Source organism: Lotus japonicus, chromosome 6 (genome assembly GCF_012489685.1).
Source record: "Lotus japonicus ecotype B-129 chromosome 6, LjGifu_v1.2".
Taxonomy (NCBI): domain Eukaryota; kingdom Viridiplantae; phylum Streptophyta; class Magnoliopsida; order Fabales; family Fabaceae; genus Lotus; species Lotus japonicus.
The window spans coordinates 55,307,063-55,330,857 of record NC_080046.1 but is presented as its reverse complement, the minus strand read 5'-3'; the positions used below and the strand labels follow the sequence as shown (position 1 = coordinate 55,330,857).

General features: G+C 35.7%; 4 protein-coding genes across 4 annotated transcripts; 3 read left to right on the top strand and 1 right to left on the bottom strand.

Moving 5' to 3' along the window:
- The first annotated feature begins 1,441 nt into the window (after positions 1 to 1,441).
- Positions 1,442 to 3,330, top strand: LOC130724719 (UPF0481 protein At3g47200-like). Its single transcript, XM_057576010.1, has one exon. The coding sequence runs from the start codon at positions 1,649 to 1,651 to the stop codon at positions 3,185 to 3,187; it is 1,539 nt and encodes a 512-aa protein (XP_057431993.1). The 5' UTR covers positions 1,442 to 1,648; the 3' UTR covers positions 3,188 to 3,330.
- A 4,974-nt stretch (positions 3,331 to 8,304) lies between these two features.
- On the top strand, positions 8,305 to 11,808 carry LOC130725970 (probable receptor-like serine/threonine-protein kinase At5g57670). The gene is made up of 7 exons (XM_057577165.1): positions 8,305 to 8,879; positions 8,990 to 9,244; positions 9,368 to 9,525; positions 9,614 to 9,693; positions 9,917 to 10,052; positions 10,372 to 10,521; positions 11,435 to 11,808. The coding sequence occupies exons 1-7, from the start codon at positions 8,693 to 8,695 to the stop codon at positions 11,600 to 11,602; spliced, it is 1,134 nt and encodes a 377-aa protein (XP_057433148.1). The 5' UTR covers positions 8,305 to 8,692; the 3' UTR covers positions 11,603 to 11,808.
- A 1,870-nt stretch (positions 11,809 to 13,678) lies between these two features.
- Positions 13,679 to 18,940, top strand: LOC130723461 (putative inactive cadmium/zinc-transporting ATPase HMA3). Its single transcript, XM_057574533.1, has 10 exons — positions 13,679 to 13,757; positions 13,908 to 14,185; positions 14,501 to 14,758; positions 14,890 to 14,987; positions 15,907 to 16,162; positions 16,252 to 16,389; positions 16,524 to 16,848; positions 16,953 to 17,155; positions 17,387 to 17,589; positions 17,851 to 18,940. Exons 2-10 carry the CDS (start codon positions 14,005 to 14,007, stop codon positions 18,793 to 18,795), a joined length of 2,607 nt encoding a protein of 868 aa, XP_057430516.1. The 5' UTR covers positions 13,679 to 13,757; positions 13,908 to 14,004; the 3' UTR covers positions 18,796 to 18,940.
- Positions 18,941 to 19,286: 346 nt separating this feature from the next.
- LOC130723462 (FT-interacting protein 4-like) lies at positions 19,287 to 21,945 on the bottom strand. The gene has a single exon (XM_057574534.1). The coding sequence runs from the start codon at positions 21,938 to 21,940 to the stop codon at positions 19,691 to 19,693; it is 2,250 nt and encodes a 749-aa protein (XP_057430517.1). The 5' UTR covers positions 21,941 to 21,945; the 3' UTR covers positions 19,287 to 19,690.
- Positions 21,946 to 23,795: the final 1,850 nt, after the last annotated feature.

The following is a 23,795-nucleotide window of genomic DNA, read 5'->3' as shown; positions in this document are numbered from 1 at the left end:
CCTCAAGCCATTGAATAAACTAAGGCTATGTTTGACATACCTAGTTGATAAGCTAGCTGAAAGCTTATAAGCTAGACGAAAGCTGAAAGCTGATAAGTAGCTGAAAACTAAAAGCTGATAGCTAGCTGAAAAGCTACTTCATTGTAATAAGTGTTTGGTAAAATTAGCTATTGAGCAAGCTCGAAAAGGTCGCCAAATCTGTCGTAGCACCCTTCCACTGATTTCTCGGAAGCTCTCTCATTCTCAATCTGCTCTCTATCTCCCTTAGAGTTTCTAGGGTTTCTCATCAGATGCAGATGAGAAGGGGGTTTCGTGTGATCTGCTTCGATCTACACCCTTCTCCATGAACACTGAGCTGAGAAGAATGAAAAAACCCAGATCAGAGGTCCATCAACCCAGATTGGAGAAGAAGCATAAACATAGGAAAAGGTAGATGGGTGAATGACGGAGCGATCATGTTGAAGAGGAGGGGAGCTTGGCGATCTGGACGGTGATCTGCGAAATGGGTCTTGGACCTAGTGAAGAACTGGTTGAGGAAGGAGATGATGAAGCACGAGAGAAGACTCAGGAACCACATCCAATCCACATGCCTCTGCGAACACAACCGCGAGCCCCACCCACCAAGAGCATTGCCATCACTAATCCTAGCACCGTCATCGCGTCGTCGTTGTGAGCCCTTGCCTCTCCACTGTCTCGCGGTTTCCTTTTCTCTGAAAACCCCCCAATGCCTCTCTGATTCATTCTCCCTCTCATATTCTCTCTATGTGTGTGGTTTGTTGTGTTGAGGGAATTAGGATCTTACAATTCACAAATTCAAAGAGGGGGAAGATTACGTTTCTGAAAGAAATTTTTGGGTTGATTTGGTGTTAACTTGTGTTTTTTTGTTAATTTAGGTTAATTTTATTCTTTTAATAAATTTGTTTCATAAATTATTGTTTTTATAGCAATTTATCTACGTAGAAAGGGGATATGGCATGCCACATCAATTAATTAATGAAGGCCATGTCAGTTAAATCTGTTAGTCAATTGACGGAGATAGAAGGAAGGACCGCTTTCGCTCACGGCACAAACATTAGGGACGTTGATCGCTCATTTTAAACATTGAGGACCCCTATTACATAACTGTGTTGGATCAGGGACCAAAAATGCAATTAATTCTGTAATAAAATAACCACTCAATTTTTTCCCTAGTCCAACAACCACTCAATCTTAGGTTTAAGCAAGTGATCCAATCTTCTAAGCCCAACGAATATTAAAACACCAATTATATAAATGGGCTAAGATTGGGATAAGAAATGGGCTAAAGATTTCATATAATCCCAAAATAAACCCAAACCAAAAAAAAATTTAAAAGTAAAAGAAAGCAAGGACAAAAACAACATAGTGTTTGTTAAAAAAAAAACAGAGTGGTTAGAACTTAGAATAGTCAGAAGACTAAAAAAACAAATTCTAAACTGGTAATAGTGGCAAGGTATCGATCACATACAAGGAAAGTACAAATTGAAACATAAGACACAATATGATAATAGTTTAAGATTGACTTGGTATTAGTCATTTTATATTATCTAATAGTTGATTTGAATAAAAAATTGACCCAGTGGTGAGTGAAGGGCATGAGAGCTTCCATTCTTTCTCACTTAATCCCACAATGACATGCCATAAGCTCATTAGATTGGCTTACCAAAAGCTCAGCAGCACAATAAAATTTCATAGTACCCTTGAAAGAACCTCAAATTGGAGGGATCTTATGAAGAAAGAGTTGGAAAGTGGAAAGTATTGTACATCAAATCCAAGTACTGACCCTGTTTGCATATACAGGGTTCCATCAAGCATGCTCCAGGTAGAGCCAAAAGCCTATAGACCCAACAACATCTCAATTGGTCCTTTCCATTATGGAGCACCACACTTACAAAAGATGGAAATGCTCAAGAGGAAGTTCTATTGCCGCCTCTTTGGTCCAAGTGGTGTGAATGGAGCTAAACTAGAAGAAGCATTTAAGTTTCTGGAGGAGCAACAAGTCAACGCTCGACGATATTACATGGATGAAATCAAACTGAGCAGCGATGAGTTCCTCCAGATGATGCTAGTTGATGGCTCCTTCATTGTTCAGCTGCTGAGGGATCTATCAGAGTGTGAGTTTGGACAAGTCCCATATCTCAGTAGATGGATGCTACCCATCATTAGAAGAGAGTTAATCATGCTTGAAAACCAGCTTCCAATGTTTGTTCTGAGCAAGCTATTTGAGTTGACAGATAATACTCAAGCTAATTCAGAACCAGGTACAGGTCTCAATCTCAAAGCTCTTGCTCTTCGGTTCTTTTACCCTTTGCTGCAGGTGGACTCAGACAACATTCCAGAATGTGAGGAGAAAGGAGATGAGCTGAGAGGACATCATTTTCTCGATCTTCTTCGATCGAGTGTTCGGCCAAAACTAAAGGGGGAAAAGCCAAGAGGATCTCAGCACCACATGATTCGATCTGTAACGGAGCTTAAGCAGGCTGGTGTGAAGATCAAAGCTGATGAAACCCGGAAAATTCTTGATATAAGCTTTGGAAGAAAGTGGGGAGTGCTTATGAGGGAGCTCAATATCCCTCCTCTGTACATCAATGATCACAGAGGGACTGTGGTTCGTAACATAATGGCATTTGAGAAGTGCCATAAGGAATGCAACCCTGATGTGACAACCTACTTGTTTTTCTTCAATGGACTCATCAACTCAGCAGAAGATGTGGCTCTTCTTCATTACAAAGGGGTGCTTCACCATTCTTTAGGTAATGACTATGCAGTGTCTGAGCTTATCAACAAAATTTCTGAAGGGGTGGCTCTTGACAAGAATGAGTCCTACTTGCATGAAGTGGTGAATGGTGCAAATGCCTACTTTGGTTCCTTCTATGCAAGAAAGAGAGCAACACTGGTGCATTACTATTTCACCAGCTGGGTGGTGGGGATCTCAACAATTGGTGCGCTCTTGGCCCTTTACTTCACTGTCCTACAGGCTCTTTGCGGAATTGCAGATGCGTCAATGGCCATGAAGAACTACCACTTTGGATCTCTCCTCATAGAAGCATTTCGTTTCCCAGTTCGTGGAATTCCTAGCACCGATAGTAAAGGCATACACAATTCTAAATGTGGTGACTTATGCAGAGAAGTTCGAGATTTGTGTATGGAAATTTGTCTCACTGAGTAAGGTAGAGCTTGCTTGAATCAATACTTCATCTGTAATGGGTAGAAGTTCATGTAGTGCTCTTATTGGTTTGAAATGTACTTCACTGGTTGGAAACAGAACAACATCGGACAAATAAATTGAGATAAACAGGTCTGATTTTGACATGGTAAATTTTGATTCTTGGGCAACTAGCTAAACAAGCAGAAAGATAATTAAAATTCAGGTTACATGAATGCAAGTGTGTATAACATAAGTAATTTGTCCATGACTTTATCCTCTAAATAACATCGCGGATTTTTGGCTATCCGCAATTAACTACATTGGTTCCCCACTATGCCACAACAATATTAACATCTAAGAAAATAAACAGCAACAATATGCAAATGATAATGATCCTAAAGCATCCATGGTTACTACTATTTACAGATTAGAATTCCATGCTTCTAAAGCAATGGCATCATGCAAAGTTGAACACATTTGCGGTAGAGAATGAAAACTGAAAAGTATCCAAACCAATTAGATAAACAATGTACCTCGTAGCTCAGGATGCAGTGAAGTTTCCACCTTGATTGTCTCTGTTTCTCAGCATCGAAGTTGAAGCATTGTGAAAACACTGCGGTGCAAGAGAAGAGAATGTAGAATCAAACAGACACAGTGGAAATGAAATGAGAAGAGAAGTAAAAGACATGAATCTAAGAGATGCAATCAGTGGAGAACTAGAGAAGGAAGAATTGGGAAAATTTAAGATATTAGGGTTTTCTGGTCACGGCTAGGAACCAATGTGGCAGCATCCTACTGGTGAGCATGTGGAGAGAAAGATAATAGCAATCCTTGGACTCACATACATTGCACTTTCTCCTAAAAAAACCATCTTTACATAATCTTATTTTTAAATGAAAATGCAATAATTTGTATACATACATACTTATATTTATGAGTGTGTTGGCCTATTAGTCCGCTGACCTACTAACGTCTTTATGGACACCTTTTGTTAAATATGCTTGTAATTTGACTAATAGGTCAGGCTAGACGATTTGAAAGGTGAGGGTAGGTCTTAAAATTTGGAATATGACATGCTACAGATCAGGTTTAGGCCGCAAAATCAGAATGAATGTCAAATTTTAGTAGTGCAACCCCTATTCATATGCCCAAATAGTTTAGGTACTTTCTCTAACTGTAATTGCATTAATGATATGTGTACCATTAAACAGGACATGCACTTTAGGACACTGTTTTTTCTCCATATATCTCACTTCTTGTCACATCACACCATATACTACATCTACCATTTATCTCTCCTTTCTTCTTATCTCTTTGGGAGTCTACACCAAAAAGGTATTCACGAAACATTATTGCTTCGGTTGAGGTCTCATAGCTTTCCATAGCTTTATTGTTTTATCATTTTAGCTTAATGTTGAAAAGAAAGTATTAAAAATATTGAGAGTATGATAGTTGCTCTACCCTTTATAATAATTATTTTGATTAATTTTTTATAGTTAATTTGAGACTGGACACTCTCCCTCATGCCTATAACTAGACATTTGGGGTGTGAGACCTGCATTGCAAGAACGAACATCTGCGCATTACCCATATATAAATGATCTCTAAAGACAGATTTAAAATAGACTAATACTCAATAAGCTAATTAACATGAAGTTGTTCTTACCATGGAAGAACACTAAAATCTCTAAGAACTAAAGCTAAAAAAAGAAAAAATTGCATCAATTTTTTGTTGTTGTCATTCATAATTGAAATAATACAATTTATACTAATAAGTTATTTCTATAATTAATTGTGACCATACATGTGGCATCATCCTACGAATATATTATTCTAGAATATGAAATTTAATAAAAGCTGAAAATATTAAGTATTTTTTTTTGTTGATGGTGTTCATAATTCATTCAAAAATCAAAGGGTTTCCTAACAACACTCACAACATGCAAGAATAATCTCAATGGATGATAATGCAATACAAAATATAATCAATCTAAGTACATGTACGCACACTCAAGAACATAAGCTGAAATATTCAACATAAAACATGCTATAAAAACCCTAAGAACATAGGAAAGTACCCAAAAATTCCAAATTAACTGTGAGGCCAAATGACTTATGAGCAATAAGATTTTATCTTCAATTTCAAACAACGCTCTCCAAATAACAATTCACACGGTTTTACACTTTTACCGAAGTTACAAAATGTGTGGTTTTCAGGAAAGTCCAAGATGTGGCTTCAACAACACCAAGAAGAGGAAAATATAAAATTATTAAAATAGAAGGCAGAATGGAATTATACTTATCCTGACCCAATTAATCGAAGCTCATAAAATGAGGCTTCGGTCACTAATTTATATATCAAAATTCATAATAACTTGATAATTTAAAGAAGTGAATGATGGCATGTGATTCTAGATATATAAAAAAAGTGTCGCACCATGTTCGAAAGCTGCGATGAGTGCTGTCTCGCCCGAACAAAAATACAAAAATTAGATGGAAATTCACGGTTTTATTTGTTAAATCCATGGTTTTTTACAATATGGTAGGAGCCAATACAGAGAAGTTCCGGAGATTACGAAGGAAGCTTCTAGCTGATATTGGTCATGGAGTAGTACAATAATAAGTATTTAAAACTTCTTGGCTAATTCAACCTTTTTTTTTTACTGATCAACATAAACCATTTAATATAAAAATGAAATGAAAAAATTTGCACACAAAAAATAGCTAGCTGTGGAGGATCATTATGCTTAAACTTCCCATTTCTGCCCTGCAATAAGTAAAATAGTAAGGGCAACATGGCCAATCATTTCCTACACAAGATTGACCAAAGCTCCATGACAAAACACATTGCAGGGGATGAAAATTTGGCTTTGGAACATGTTCGTGTCTTTGAGTACCTCCACTTGTATCGATGGCCTGCTTATAATTGCGTCGTGACAAAGTTCTTGGTTTCATGGTTCTAAAATTATTAGCTACAAGATATGTTTAATAGAACAATACATTAACATCATTTTAATTTTTTGGTTATCATAAAGAAAAATTAGATTCTATAAGAATTGATTTCTGAATCTTTTCTTCCTAACACATACCATTTCGTATGTGTTCATCGAAAGTTCGTATTTTCTATCGGCATGATATGTGTTATAAATCACACATATATATGACAAAACATACCATATCAGTTTAAAGAGAGTCCATTATCTCAACTGATGATGAAATGAACTATTTTGTTTTGTTTCATCCTTATAAGACTTTTCTTAAGGCCAATGATTAACTTATGATAATTAACATCTTCTAATGCATCAATAATGTGATTCATTTATTGAAAGCGTTAGGCCAAATTGGTTCATATCCACTGTTCAAAAACAGGTTATGGAATAATTTATTCTGCTATTTTATGTTTATTTTTAGTGGCAGATCCTTTTTTAAAATTAATGTCCACCTTGCACTATATAAAGATGATACGATCGATGTCGGGTACAGTTAGGGTGCAGTTTATTCATCCAGCTTTGTGTTTGGTTTTCCATTAAAGTTTCCACCTAAATCTGGACTGTGGCACATGGAACCTATTCAGTCTCAGCATCAGACTGTTATTGAAGAGCAAAAGCTTCCAAGAAGTCAAAGCTATCTCATCATATTAGTTTTCATAACAAACATCTTTATTTCAATCCCAATTTCATGAAATGGATGGACAGGATGGTAGAACAATAAATGAATAAATGTTGATTACTTGTTATTCTTTCATGTGAGAAAAAATATATAAAAGCAACTTTCTGAATTAAGCTTGTTGCTATCATTAATTTTAAGTAGTCTTACCTGAATCATTCCCTTAACTGGACATGGCAAATTCTCTACCCAATAAGAGTGTAAGCACAATTGGTACCATTAAGCATTTAATCGATTATTTGATCATTGGACATCGTGTATGCGGGAGCAAGAAGACCTATTTATGTAATGTGATATTCAAGCTTCAAGATATTTAAATTTTATGATTGTCGACTTTATGATACTAAAGTAATACCAATTAGTATATACGAAAACGGTAAAACCTATGGTTAACTCACAATTACATATGGGAATGCAGTTTCCCTCCCATTTTCCCTTAATTCATTCTCAAATCGTGGATTTGAAATTTGAAGTTAATAGGCAGAAAAGAAAAAAAATTAAAAAGTAAAGGAAATAAAAAACTACATATTAAAGGAAAGGAAATTACTCCCCCAATAAATAAAGGAAGAATTAATGGAATAAGCATCTCTAACTTTTAGTGGGGACTTAAGAGTACTATTAAGAACTAATTGAATAAGCATCTCCAACAACTTTTACTTCTATATATGTCATAACATGGTTCTATCCTATCAGAAATTCTTAGTTTTCTTACTAATTTCAATCCCTCTTAAATTGTAGTAAAATTTATATATCAGTGTATATTAAGCTATGAACCATAGTTAAGTATTTTATTATACTTTTTTTTGTTTGAAAAGAAGTATTTTATTATACTTGAGAGTTAGTAAATGGTGTACTAGTGTTAGTTAATTGAGAAAATAAATGTTTTCTTAAATGAATAAACAAATAAATAAGCATAAGCTTTTTCACGAGATGCAATCTTATTCGAATTTAGAACTTTCATAACATGTTTGAATGAACTCTACAAGTGTGTTTTTTCATTTGTAAAACTTAAATCCAAAACCTTATTTTAGAGAAAAATATTATATACAGTATCACCTAAATCAATCATTTGTTGATTCAAATGCTTCAAACTTAAATATTATTATATGTTATGATTAAAGTATTATACTTTCAATAACTAAATCAATACTGCACTCATTATTATAATACCATCATTTGTACGGAAATCTTGGCATTATAATGAACCAATAAGGTTAATACTATTGATAGATAACTTGACTCCTAAAACATTTAGTTGAAAGTTTGATTCTTAGGTGGTATATATGAAAAATAATTCGTTGAGAGAGACCTACCCACTTAATATGATCTCATTATTTCAAAATGATTAGTTCTAAAAAAAATACTCTATAAGAATAAATGAGAAATTTTCTTTGATGTTCTTTAATGGATTAGTTTGGGTGGCATTTATTAATGTGTTGAAAAAGTCATCGACATTCCATTCCATGTTTATACAGAACAAAGCATTTAATGATCTCTACCCCAAAGTACACATGCTGCAATGCAATGCAATCCTATACAGACATTTTCATGCTTCATTTCACGCCTATAATTCCTTAAACCAACAAAATTACAAACATCACATCCCTCTCTTCCCTCTTAATAAATCTTCCTCTCTGTTTTTCCTCTGTTTGTGTGTGTCTCTCTCTGCCTCTGAAAGAGAAAGAAGCAACACTCAACTCAACAATACTACTGTGACACACCACTGTTACTGTTTTCACTTTTTCCCTCCTTGTCTTTTTTCCTTCCTTCCATTTTCCCAACCTTGTTGCTCTGCATGAAAACAGAGTCCCCTGTTTCCCCTGTTTCCTCTGTTTCCCCTGTTTCATCTGTTCGCCATTCATGGCAATGAAGTATATTCGGAGCAACAGCTTCAAGAGGCTATTCTCCTTTGGAAGACGCAGTTTTGGAGGAGAAAACGATGATAGCAGCTTGGTGGTTCCTCCTTATGAAGAACACCCTCCAAGACCCTCTTGGAAATGCTTCTCTTATGAAGAGTTGTTCCATGCCACCAATGGCTTCAGCTCAGGTACTTGGATTTTCATAATCTCTGCGTTTGTTTTGATTGAAACACAAAACTTTTTGCTTTTTTCCTTTTTGGCATTTGAGTGATTGAATGATTTTTTCATGTTGTATCAGAAAACATGGTTGGAAAAGGAGGGTATGCAGAGGTTTACAAGGGAAGACTAGAAAGTGGTGATGAAATTGCAGTGAAGAGGCTCACAAGAACTTGCAGGGATGAGAGGAAGGAGAAGGAGTTTCTGACAGAGATTGGTACAATAGGCCATGTTTGCCATTCCAATGTTATGCCTCTTTTGGGTTGTTGTATTGACAATGGACTTTACCTTGTTTTTGAGCTGTCCACTGTTGGCTCAGTTGCTTCTCTTATTCATGGTACATAAAAAGCTATCATTTTCACTTGTTAAAATTGAATCTTGTCATCTGAGTTTTTTTCTTGGGGAAAAAAGGGTTTCAACTTTCAATTTATAGTCTATGAATGTTAATGTTCCTTTGTAGATGAGAAAATGGCTCCTCTTGATTGGAAAACAAGGTACAAGATAGTTCTTGGGACAGCACGTGGTCTCCACTACTTGCACAAAGGCTGCCAGAGGAGGATAATCCATAGGGACATCAAAGCATCAAACATTCTTTTGACAGAAGATTTTGAACCACAGGTTCTTTAATCCTTACTCATATCATTGTTTCAATGAGAAGTACTTTTTTTTTAAGTGGGGTTTATTTTCTGTGATTTGACTCTGGCAGATATCCGATTTTGGACTAGCAAAGTGGCTTCCATCTCAGTGGACTCATCATTCAATAGCCCCAATAGAAGGGACATTTGGGTACATACCCCTTCTTGAATTTCCTTCAGCAACAGTTATCCATGTGGAATATTGAAACAAAAACATGGGTTTTTTTAATGGGAATTATAACGTTTGTATCAGTATATTTTTCCTCAGAATCAGTTCTGACACTTAGAAGCAGTCAATTCTGACACTTGAATTGATTTTGACTATAGAATGAAAGAATTTCCAAACATGCTAAATGTCTTATCTTCTTGTTCAGGCATTTGGCACCTGAGTACTATATGCATGGAGTTGTGGATGAAAAGACAGATGTATTTGCCTTTGGAGTGTTCTTGTTAGAAGTCATCTCTGGGAGGAAACCAGTGGATGGGTCTCACCAAAGCTTGCACACCTGGGTAGTGTCTCTCACCTTTGATCATGAAATTTGTATTATTTTATTGTGAACTTGCCTTATTCCGTAGGAAAATCCCCCATTTTGGCTTATTATAGATTTGGGCTAGACTAATGATGGTGACTATAAGAGTATATTTGGAAATATGTCTACAATTAATTTTTTGTATGGAATCAATTCTAAATAAAAGCTGAGTAGGTTTTGACTTTCATAATTGATTCTGAGTAAAAGAGAAGCTAATCAAAACATGCTAAATCATAATTGATTAGTTTATTGGAACATTTTGGTGTAAATTAAGAAGAGTGTGTTGATGACTTGAACAGGCTAAACCAATATTGAGCAAATGGGAGATAGAAAAGTTGGTGGATCCAAGGCTTGAAGGGTGTTATGATGTGACACAGTTTAATAGAGTTGCCTTTGCTGCTTCGTTGTGCATCCGTGCATCTTCAACTTGGAGACCTACCATGAGTGAGGTAGCTCAATTACATTATTAGCTATTTTTTACCTTGCCTTTACTTTTTGAAAAAAATCTGCATATTTACTTGTTCTGTTAGTTTAGTTTTTATCTTTTATAGTACTGTAGATAAATATAGTAGCCTCAAGCCATAAAGGGATTCAATTCAACCATGGTTTTCAAGTTTTACCTTACTATAGTAACTAATGCTAGGTGGGCTAGTTAATTCTTCTGGTTGAGTTTGGTAGACAAGTTAAAATAGGATAAACAAGTAACCAAGGCATGTTTGGAGAATGACTAGTGTAACTTCTACGGCATTGCATAAATATCACTTTTGATGTTCATCAATTCATATCCTATATTTATTGATACATCACTGGTCCACTTGTCAATTGTTAATAGAAACCTAGCTTTTGTTTTTTTCCTAATTTTCTTGACTTGACCATGAAAATGATTAGTCAAGAGGATGTTCTCTGCTACCTAACTAATGTAAATATGACACCAACAATATGATTGACAAAATTAAATTTGATCTGGATATTAAATAAAGTAAAATTATGCAGTGAATTGTTAATTTGTTACAGCTCTGGAAATTCTAAGAACTCATTGATGTATTATTGATCTTGACTTGTTAACTAAAGTGCTGCATTTAGTTCTTATCAGTTACTTGGCACTTCTTAAGATGCTAGCTGATTATGAATCATTATAAATCATTTAACAATGAATGTATATATAGTTTATATAGAGTAGAGCTTTTGGTACTTGAATGCTCAGTTATGTTTGAATATTTGTTAGCGTCAGTGTCGACGTCTATTTCTATCAATTGGGATGAAAGTGAAAAGAAAGTCTTCTGATGGATTGAGATGAAATTGCTTTCACGTTAATTCAATTGGTATTCAATCACACACTAACTTGTTTGTATCAATTGGCAGGTACTAGAGGTAATGGAAGAAGGGGAGATGGATAAAGAGAGATGGAAGATGCCAAAGGAAGAAGAAGAAGATCAGCAAGGAGAGGAATTTTGGGGTTTTGAGGATCTGGAATATGAATATGACAGTTCATTTTCAATGTCCCTTCCTGACTCCACTGGAAGTACTTAGAGTTAGGTACAATTTTACACTAACTGTCACTATGCTTGGACATCCTAGAATCACTTATTAGTTATTAGTTATTTCCTTGTAAAAGCTAATGCTAATAACTTCTCCCACAATCACTTTGTCCTCCAAAGTCCAAACACATACATTGTATATATGCTTGTTACACGTATGTATAAGAGAATTGAAGCCTCTTGTGGCTGTTTTTTCAACTACTGTCTAAATCAATCTCTATTTATAATATCATATCTTAATCTTAATTTAGCTACGTGGATAAGGGGCATTGATTATACTTTTACAAGTGTAAGATTGGCATGGAGTGCCACAAACTATAAAATTTGAGCGTGATTACTACGGCAAGTCGGCAACATACATAAAAATATATAAAAATCTATATATACAATGTAGCATACTAGGTTAGGTTATAGGTGGTGTTACGGTTCGTCTAAATGGATAATTAATTTGGTCCAATAAGAGTGAATAATCCCAAGGTATAAACTATATAGCAAACTTAAGAACAAAGATTCTGTTCTTTGATCATAAATATAATGGTTTGGTGTGCATAATTGTAATGGCAAATCATTGGTAGCTTGAGATGACAATAAAAGAGTGGCAGGTTGATGAACTGGTAGACTTTCCAGACAGAGGAAAAATTGGTTCAGAGTGGAGTAGGAGAACTTGTTGATTAATAAATGTTGCATACATTATATGTGGTGGTTGAATGCCGTCTCAAACAGGCACCTGGAACTGGAAGAGGTTCTTAACAAAATTATGAAAGGGAGAACAGACCTATAACTGCTATACTTTTTCCTAACTGTCTTTTGGGGACCCATATGGGCCAAACCCACTTGGACCAAGGCCTCCTACGCATTTTCTCAAAGTTTAATGTCAGTGTTTACCGTCAAAAAAAAATTCAGTGTCGGCAAAAAAATAAAGTTTAATTTCAGTGTGAAACTCTTCACTCACAAAAAAAAATCATTTTATGTGGACTGTCTATTAAAATATTAAAATTGATACTTTTTTTTAAATGAAATGCAACTAAATGGTGAGAATTATTAAAATTGATACTCTGGAGTTTTTTTTTATCATTTGGCCACCAGTCTCCATGGGAGAAAGAGATCCTACGTGACTAATCTGACTCGAGATATGCATTGTTAGTATAAAATAAAAATATAATTTTTAATTTGGTGAAATTTGATTCGATATATGTGGAAATAAAGAATACACTTACATTGCACATATGTAGCTTTTGTTGTAAGTGTATTAATTTTAGCTTGTGCAAGTTACACTTACATTTAATTTGATCCATAACAATTTTAGCTTTTGTTGTTATCTATTTAGTGAAGAATAAGTTTGCTTCGTGACAAGTTACTATTATCCCTCACAAATATTTATGATAGATTATAAAAAAATAGGTGTTTAGCCTTCTTAAATAATTCAAGGTCCCAGCCTAGACTAATACCTGTAACATGCTTGTTTTCTAGGTCTGACTTTATTGAAAGTATGATTTGGTCTTATAATTTATTTAGAAACATGTTTTATAGTAAGTCATTTGAATAAACAAATCTATGTGTAAATATGCGGACAAACTTATATGCAAATGAGCTAAAATATACAAAAATAAATATATCTATAAATTGATCAATCGGATTGTAAGTTAGTAGGCATAAAAAATATGCAATTTATTCTTTTTTCTATTGGGGTTTTCATAAATGAATAGAGATGATTGAATTGGTCCAGGATTTCCTATTGCATTGTACAATAAACTGACGCAAATGAGGTTAAGAGAATAGTTAACTTAGTCAGAAATGAACTTCAATCACATTATAATAGTGCTAGAGTATTTGATAAAGTCAAAATGCTAGTTGACTTCCGAATTAGTAGGATAAGTCTTTTGTATAGAATATATGGTATCGAGGTCATGTTAGTCGAGATATTAATCCAGTGATAAAGATTGACATAATTAATATTAAGTTTTCATAATTTTTTCAATATTAAATTTAAATCTTGATTTTTTTTAATGAATCCACTTGTGCTTTCATTTCTAATGAAGTCTTTTATGTGAATAGAAGAAGAAAAAGCTCATTGCAGAGTTGCGCTTAGTGCGCTAATAGCGAGGAAAGAATTAGTCTCTCGGCTTAAGTCGTGCGATGATACCTGGGTAGCACAGTTCATAACATATATTTAAATCTTTCATATTAAATTAAATCCAGACATTTAATTTTCTAATTGAACAATTTTTTTCCTTAAATTTTTACTTAGTAGTTCAAATTATTTAACCAAATATTAAGTATGCTGTCTTCTGTTTCAGGCTTAGGAGCTCTCTCTGTCTTCTTGTATTAAAAAAAAGAAGCTCTCTGTCTTCTCTTCCTTGTTTTCCATTTTGAAACGCAGAGTGGAGAAACCAAATGGCAGAGAATATGAAGAGAAGCAACTTTGAAGTGTTGGGAATGTGTTGTGCAACAGAAGCAGCACTTGTTGAGAGAATTCTGATGCCTCTTCATGGAGTCAAACATGTCTCAGTGATAGTCCCTACCCGAACAGTCACTGTGGTTCATGATCTTCTTCTAATTTCTGAGTCACAAATAGGTAAAATTATATTCACACTATATATGCTATTTTCTCTTAAATATACAACATGAATTTTTAAACCAGAAACCAATTTGAATTTCTAAAATGACCATGAGACAAGTTGACCAGTTTGGTAGATCATGTATCATTTTACTATTCCATTCACTGAAATATGTACATGGTTTGGGTTTATTGAATACCCTAAACCCTTAATATCAGAAATGAGTTTCTGTTGTTGTTGCTTGTAAGTAATTTCATTTTCTTTTTCAAAATAGACACAATCACAATGAACCTGAATGTCTTGATCATAATTTATGTCTGTGACTGTTTCAGCTGATGCACTGAATTCAGCAAGGCTTGAAGCTAGTTTTAGACCACAGGGAGAAGCCAATAATGAAAAGAAATGGCCAGACTTAACCACAATGGCAAGTGGATTGCTACTGGCACTTTCTTTCCTCAAGTATATATATCCCCCTTTGGGATGGTTGGCTCTTGGTTCTGTTATCATTGGCTTCCCTAGAATTCTAATCAGGGCCATAGCTTCCATTAGGGTTCTTACTCTTAATATCAACATTCTGGTTCTTTTGGCAGGTAACATTTTCTATATATGGGTTGTATAATACTTTGATTTGAGTTATATATTTCTTAATCATGTCAAAGATGTTAAGTAGACATGTTATGGAATGTTCTCTTTATTATGTTTCACCATTCATGTCATGCAGTGTGTGGTACTGCTGCTTTACAAGATTTTACAGATGGTGGAGTCATCACCTTCTTGTTCTCCATTGCTCAGTGGCTTGAGACAAGAGCAACTCACAAGGTTTGTTAAAGTTACTTCCATCTTTCTCCTAGACACCTTTCTGTATTTCTTACTTCAGTATCTCCTATTAGTTGATTAATACTAGCTAATACCAAATTGTTAACCAAACCCGGGGCTGTGAACTTAACTTGGGAAACATAGACCTGATATACCAACCTTGTACAGCATGAATCTCACACAACTAAACCAAACCAACTGTATCAGATAACCTCCAAATGGTAATCTTTATAGATCATACCAATGAATTGAGATATCATGACCCAAACAAACTCACTAGCTTCCATAAGAAATAAAGAATTTAAATTGATAGCAATAGTGAAACTTTGAAGCATATATAACATATGAAGCCCATTGGTAAACCAAGAAGGCAATAAAACCTTATTGGATGAACATTAGTGCTGTAAAACCAGTTCTTCAAAACCAATGTGGAACTGATCAACCTGCAAACAGTAGGGCACTTCATGACAGCAGCACCAATACTCTACCATCAAACTGCACAAGACAGAATTGCTTAGAAACAAAGCCGATAAAAAAAGGTAACTTCTTCAATGCTCCATTTAAACCAAACTCCAGGGGAAATATGATTGAGCCACTGCAACTAGGAAATAAAGTCTCAACTCATGATGGCTCCTGCTCTCTAAACATCTCAGCTGGCAAACAGATTTAAGCACTCAGCTGGGTTTAGATACGTGGATTTTAGCCACTTGGATTTAAGATAAACTAGTTTCTGAGCCTCTTTGTCTATGTTCTTATTAGATTTATAATTAATTTTGGTTTCTTCACTTAAATAGAGACAGATCAGTACTTAGAACTAGTAAAATGCAAACATAAGTCAAAGAAGAGATGACAATTTAAACCTGATTATGTTAAAAGTTTGACATTTGAGTTCTATGACTATTTTTCATTTTTACATACATAGGCAATGGTTGCAATGTCCTCTTTAACGAACATGGCTCCTCAAAAGGCCATTGTTGCTGAGACTGGCGAACGTGTTGATGTAAATGATGTCAAGATCAACACCATCCTTGCAGTCAAGGCTGGTGATGCTATTCCTCTTGATGGGGTTGTGGTGGAAGGAAAGTGTGAAGTTGATGAAAAGATGTTAACAGGAGAGTCATTCCCCGTCACCAAAGAGTTAGATTCTGTAGTCTGGGCTGGAACTATTAATCTGAATGGTTGAGTATTTTGTTATTTTTATTATCTCAAACTTTTTCTCCTAAAACAGCACTTCGCCTGAAATCATTGTGGGTATATATCATTACAGGATATATCAGTGTAAAAACTACTGTTTTGGCAAATGACACAGTGGTGGCAAGAATGTCCAAAATGGTTGAAGAGGCTTCTAGCAGAAAATCTCGAGCACAAAGATTCATAGATAATTTTTCAAAGTACTATATTCCTGGTAAGTATCAAGTACATAGACAAACTTTTCTGTTTGAGGAAATGGGAAAAAAATCTTCACTAATTGTTAAATTCACTTTCAGTGTTATACTTAGATTGCTAAATATGTTTGCATCGATTTTTGTTCTATGGCAGTGGTTGCCTTGATTTCAGCTAGCATTGCTGTGGTTCCGGTTGCATTAGGAGTTCCTGATATTGAGCCTTGGTTTCATCTAGCAATTGTAGTTTTATTGAGTGGATGTCCTTGTGCTCTCATCCTCTCCACGCCTGTTGCAGTCTTTTGTGCTCTCACAAAAGCTGCAATAAGTGGATTACTGCTGAAAGGTGGAGATTATCTTGAAACACTTTCTGGAATTAAGACAGTGGCTTTTGATAAAACGGGCACAATAACAAGAGGAGAGTTCTCAGTGACAGATTTTTGTGCTGCCGATGACATTAGCATCGAGACCTTATTGTACTGGTAACTTTTATTAATTAAACATGAAAGTGTTAATACATTGTGCTTGGAGAACAATTTCTAACTCTTTGAAGACTAACTTGATTTTGTTAATGAAAACATTGCAGGGTTTCAAGTATTGAGAGTAAATCAAGTCATCCCATGGCAGCTGCACTAGTGGAATATGGAATGTTGCAATCTATTAAACCAGTCCCTGAAAATGTGGAGAACTTTCAAAATTTTCCGGGGGAAGGAATTTCTGGTACAATTGCTGAGAGGGATGTCTATATAGGCAATAGAAGAATTGCTGTCAGAGCTGGCTGTGAAAGAGGTGATTGCAAAACAGTGCCTTTAGTCTGAAAAATTAATTCTTGTAGGATTTCTAATTTTAGCATGTGTAGTTTATAACAAGATCAATAATTTAAGAGTGGATTTATAGTTCCCTTTGGGTCCACTTCAGGTTCATATCAATATTCTATTTGCTTCATTGCTCTTATTCACATATTTATCATTTAATTTGATAGTTTATGCAGTATATTGAATTATTTTATCATGTTTACAGTCAATAACCACATGCAAGTTCAAAGTCACGAGACTTCGACCCAAAAACAATGCTGTGAGCCAACTCTAGTTGGAGTCTTCAGTCTAGTTGATGCTTGCAGATCAGGTGCTTTGGAGGCAATAGAAGAGCTGAACTCATTAGGCGTGAGATCAGTCATGCTGACAGGAGATAGCGCTCAGGTTGCTAAATTTGTGCAGAGCCAGGTATTTTCACAGTAATCTATACTCTAATTAACCAACAACCTAATGAAAAGTGCATATTTAGAAACGCATCTGAAAACCATGGTGAAATCAACTCATGGTGGATTGAAGCAACTTCCCTTAGCGTTTGCTTCTGCCCACCGTAATTTTGACTTCACCGTGGTTTTTGAACGAGTTTCCTAACATGCACTAATGTCTAAAACTGCTTGTTATGACATTTACTTCGACTTTGAACTTAGAAAACTTTTGACTCATTCTCTGCAGTTGAACAATGCTCTAGACATTGTACATGCAGAGCTTCTACCTCATGAAAAGGCAGAGATTATTGAGAATTTCAAGAAAGATGGGCTAACAGCGATGATTGGAGATGGCATTAATGATGCTCCTGCATTAGCTACAGCTGACATTGGCATCTCAATGGGGATATCTGGATCCGCTCTTGCAAATGAGACAAGCGATGCGATTCTCATGTCGAACGACATCAGAAAAATACCTGAGGCCATTAGGCTAGCAAGAAAAACAACTAGGAAGCTCATTGAGAATGTCATTATCTCAGTAGGCTCCAAGAGTGCTGTGCTGGCATTAGCAATTGCAGGATATCCTCTAGTTTGGCTTGCTGTGTTGACTGATGTTGGTACCTGTTTACTAGTGATTCTCAATAGCATGCTTCTCTTACAAGAGAAACCCAGATATGAAAGAGAATCTAAGAGGTCGAAATATGGCAATTTCTTGGAAGATAAGACTGCAACTCTACTTGACAAGGAAAGTAATGGTGATGAGAAGCAAGGACTTCTTACCGAGGAAAAGTGTGGTGAAAAGTGCTGTAAAAATGACACTCATCATGTGGCAACCACAAATGCAAGCAAACATCCTTCTGGATTTTCAAAGTTGAGTTCATTCAAGGGAAATGACCATGGGAATTTGATCTTTGTAGAAATTTATGTGGTGAAACCTTGCAATGTTTCTTGTGTAGACAAAGTCAAAATGGGTGAGGACTCTTCATGCAGAACCAAGAATAGCTCTGACTGTGGCACTGAATCTGTTACAACAACACAAGGTGCCAGCATTGGTATCTATGAAGACAAAACAATGGATATTTCAAACATGAGTGGGACAAGTGGGATTCCCCAGTGCTGCAAGAATGGATGCTGTAGTGAACAAGTTAATGATGACAGCATGCTTAGCCAGCCAGAAATTATTATTGAATGATTGGTAGTGAAAAAAACATAAAAGCTTTTCATCTCCCTTGTAACTCAAACAGACATGAAATTTAGGACATGTGGTTGTCTAAGTTACCTCAATATTAAATACCCTCATCTAAGATGGATCAATATAACCATAGTTTTTGTCCTAATTCAACATGACTCCATCTTAGTCTCTTTGTCTTTCTACAAGCCTCACTATGTCACTCCTTCCCGTGATCAATTGGTGGCCTTTGATCGTGCCATTACCGATTGGGGTCTCTTCCTTCAATCAACTCTTGGTTCATCTTTTTGCTCACAAATCTCTTCCTCATCTCACCTCCACTTCATCTCTCTACCCCTGCTCACCCACAGTCACAAAGTTCCAGTCGTTCCCTTGAGTGGGTGTTGGTTTTCGTCAGGGTTGGGGGTAAGAAGAAGACTAAACAATCTTGTAATTGGCTGCGGATTAGCTGTGTATTAACTCTGAAATGGCTTTGGAGTAGTTGTATTAGCTTTGACTCTAGCTGCAAATTAGCTGCGAAAATTTCGTTAAGGATTTAGCTAGCAATTTGCTTGGCCCAAATTTAACTGTGAAAGTTAGCTGCGAAAATTTCGTTAAGGATTACATGTGTTACTCATATTAGTAAAGCAGCATTCTTTCCATTTTCGATTTCACTGGTTGATTGGTTTTGTAATTTGGCAAAATCACATAAAATGCATAAACTGAGCAAAGATAGAATAATATTATAAAATATGTTATGGGCAAATTTAATACAAAATTAAGATGAAACTAGAAAACAACTGAGAAGAATAACAAGCCATCCCCATGATCATATTCATTTGGATTTCAAGAAATGAGTGCTTCAAAACTCACTCTTACCCTACCAAGACCAAATGGGGGAAAGAATTATGCCATGTCATCACAGTATAAAAGCATTTTCGGAGGGCATTCTGTTGAACAAGGTCTCAAGAATTGAAGGCGAACTGCTCCTTAACCATGGATGCCTTAGATAGAATGTGATCGAAATGAAGATGATAATTTTAGTAGGAAAAATAATTGTCACAAGCATACCAACACAACAAAATATCAAAAGCATTTGTGTAGCTCTTGGATCCCTCCAACTGCAAAGAGATTGTAGCTTCTCTCCCATGGTGGCCCAGTCATTAGCAATTCTTTGTGTATTCCTTGCAATGATTCTCAACCTATCGTATCTATTAATCAAACTTCTCCCTCCAATTTGAGTTGGAAACACATCAAGTTCTTCTTCTAAATCCTCAGGACTTGTTGTGTCAGCACCACACAATGCTGCATCTATGTGGCCAGGGTGCTTAGACCTCTCGAAATATCGCTTCGACCCAATGTATAAAGTATAGATACACACCAGGGGAAAAATGGGTTCTGGATAGAGGAGCATAATAATGCATTGAAGGTAAACAAGCAATGTGGTTACTGGATTCTTCCAAGACTTTATGTCCTCCAACAATGTCCTGAAATAAACAAAGTAACCAAGGAAACTCATGACCCTGTTATAATTGATTATTCCTTTTCTCATGCTCCACATGTCTGATCCCACATCCAACATGCAATGCACAACCTCTTTCCCAAGTGGTGGTTCTGCCCTTGTTAACCTCTGAGCTATCACATGAGCAGCTTGGTTTCTTAAGTTATCAAACTGATAAGGAGACAGCGGGAAAAGATAGTGGTGTCTTGGAAACAAAGGTGAAGTGTGGAATTTGTACATGTCAAGTGAAGAAACAATTGGCCAAGAGAACCTCACTGCCAAATGGATTTCTCCCACCTTCTCCACCCCAGAAGGTTGCAAACTTATGAGAGGATAGGAATGCGTGTAGACTTTGCTGCGGTCCAACGTGGAAAGCCTAATCCTTACCTTAGCTATCATTTCATCTCTTGCTCCTCTATTATTAGCATCTAATTGATTGTTGTCAAACACTGCAATAGTAATGACAGTAAATGGCTCATAAACTTCCCAAATATATTGCTCATTCCACTTTGGTGAAAGACTGTCCACAATTGTCCTAGTCCTCACCCAATTTGGGCCATATTTAACCACACAATAGGCATCAATTCTAGCTCCCATCTTCATTGGAACCAAACCAGTTGCCTTTAGTATCCCCAGCTCCAAAACCCCAATGCTCGGTTTTCGAATCGCTTCTGCAGAAGGCCTGAAATCACTGCAATATTCAACAGGCTCATCCATCACATGATAGGCACCATCCAAGGAAATCCTTGCATTGAGCTTGCTAGCAAACTTCACCTCCGCTGTTGGAGTCTCATCAAGGTTATACCAACGACTATCCACACCTGCACCATCTAGTCTCTTGTACACACCTTTCAATTGAAGATAATGTCTTCCCAAGCTTACATGATCAGCCAGCGTCCCTTGCTCAACGCTAAGAACAAGGGTGTCATCGAATGGTTCTTGTGCTACAAATATCAAATCCTCATTCCAAAGTGGGTTTTCACTCTTATTCTTAGAAAAACCTGTTCTCAAGCGCAGGGCTCCCAGATCAACTTGGACAAAAAGATCTGAACTTTGAGGATCAAGTCTTAGCAACAAGTCTTGTGCTTGAATCACATTGACCCTGAGATACCAAAGGGTAGGGGTCAGGTACACCTTGGAGCCTGTGTAGAGAAATGCATCACCACTCGCATCTGTAGCATCTGAACACCATGCTTTGGGAAAATACTCATCTGCTTGAGTTCCCTTCCACAAAGACAACATGATATCTCCTCTAGCAAGTTGTGTTCCAGTTTGATCCTCAAGCTTGTACCATTGGGGTGCCAATGAAGACTCCGGTGGGACCCTTTTCGGAACCTCATCAACAATGAACTTAACACGACCAATGTATGCATCTGACATGTCTGTGTTGTCCTTCACCATAACAACGACATGAAAAGCGTGGATTTTTTCTTCCTCAAAAGCAAAAACTTGGTTCCATTCAGGGGAGACAAACTTGCCCTCAGAGAACCTTGTTGTTGCTTCCAAGTTTCCAAGTTTGACTTCAACACAAAGGTCATGGGCATTGGGAAAGCCTCTGGCCCTCACAACCCTCACAAACAAGTACTGCATTTTTTCAACCAGGTCATATTTCCTTGTGAGTTTGTTATCTTCAGGGGCAGATTCATTACTCCTCCTTTGATTTTCCATTTTTGAACCTGCATTGTACAAAAAAAATTAAGCCAACTTAAGCACTTATCAGATGAACATTTAATCAAATTGCTTTGAAGGGAGATTAAATGGTTTTGCTTTTTTTTTTTTATCGGAAAGATAAACTCTAAACTCCAGTCTGATCCATGGATCTCCCCTTCCCCAACTCATATGTCCACAAGCTCTTACCACTTGAGCTATCATTCGGGACAATGACTTTACTTTAAGAGCAAGTAATATAATTTCATTCACCATACATTTTAGATTGAAAAATCTACTTGATGTATCAGAATCAGAACAATACAGAGATTATAGTGCAATAGATATCACTTTAATTTGGTTACATCATTAACTTTCAAGCCAAAAAGAAGCACTGGTAGTTGTAATATAAGTTGATTAAACATGAAAATGAAGCTAAGAGTAGAAACTTACTTGAAGCACTCACCGTGAAAAAGGGATTTGATCTGATGTGTGCTGTGTATGTAGGAAGAGTGGTCGCTATGCTCTCTGTTATGTTTGCTGAACTACGTTGGTGGTGATGAAGCCGTATTGCTGTGATATATTGTGGAGAATGCAGAATTTTCAGGAATATTAAGAAAATATATTTTCTTTAATTATAGAAATTGTTTTTCAGAATAAGGAAATATATCTTCTATAAATACATTTTAAAAATTAATTTTGATTCATATGTTCTCTGATTCCGGAAGATATGTTTCCTTATTATGAAAAATTCCTTCCAAAATTATAGAAAATACCTTTTATAAATTGATTTTCAGAATATAAACTTTGGAAATTAATTTCCATAAACTTCTATATTTAAGTATTTATTTACTACATATAATACTCGGTGCAATGATTTATTTTTAAAAAATGAAACAAATGTATTTTAAATATATTATAGCAATAACTAATATATTATATATTCACATCTTTTTTGATGCTATATATTCACATCTTTTGTATCAGTAATAGATTAATTCAACACTTAAAATTATAATAATTTATATCTTTTATAATATAGAACATCAATATATTTGTAATTGTTTTTACTTAAGTCATGATTTTTTTTATTGTACTTTAAGTCATGATTGATTCTTCCTTCTATGTTTTCTCAAGTTATTTTACTAATATATCATAACATATTTAACAAATTGAATTACTTTAAATATTTTTCTCAAATAATCATGAGAGGACCTAAATCATATTTTTAAAGACTATCAGAGTAAAATTAAATAAAACTTAACATATCTACTACCAATATTCTAAAATAGAATATCAAATAAAGAAAATATCATAAGAATCCTAAACGATATTGATCCTAAAATAAACAGAAAATGAAAAACTGAGAAAATGTTGTTGTTCCTCTCTTGTGTTAGAAATCTGGTTGTGATAATCCTGGATAAAGTCAAGAATCGTGAGCGTCCACTTTCCGAACAAATTATTTCGACCCTATAATTGTCCGGTTTCACGAAATCTTTGTTGGGATAATGCTTGACAATCAATCTGTTTCTTGGCACAAGAAAACAGATTAAGAAAGTAGAGAGATGTTGTGTTGTTCGAATTTCTGTTTCAGAATTCTGTTTTCTGGTTTTCTGTATATCTTTCCTTAGGCTGCAAGCAACCTTATATAGAAGGTTGTGTTTGCACGAATGATCACAATTGTTCCGAAAAGTCACAATTGTTCCGAAAAGTCACAATTGTTCAAACAATTTCAACCTAGGGTCACAACTGTTCAAGCGGGACCCCAGCCAGGGGCTCCGCCCCTTGGACCCCGGTTCGTATTCGCGGTCAATTATGCGTTGGCTCACCGAGCGTGCACTCCGCACTAACCTGACTCGATTCCGAGCCTAACGCG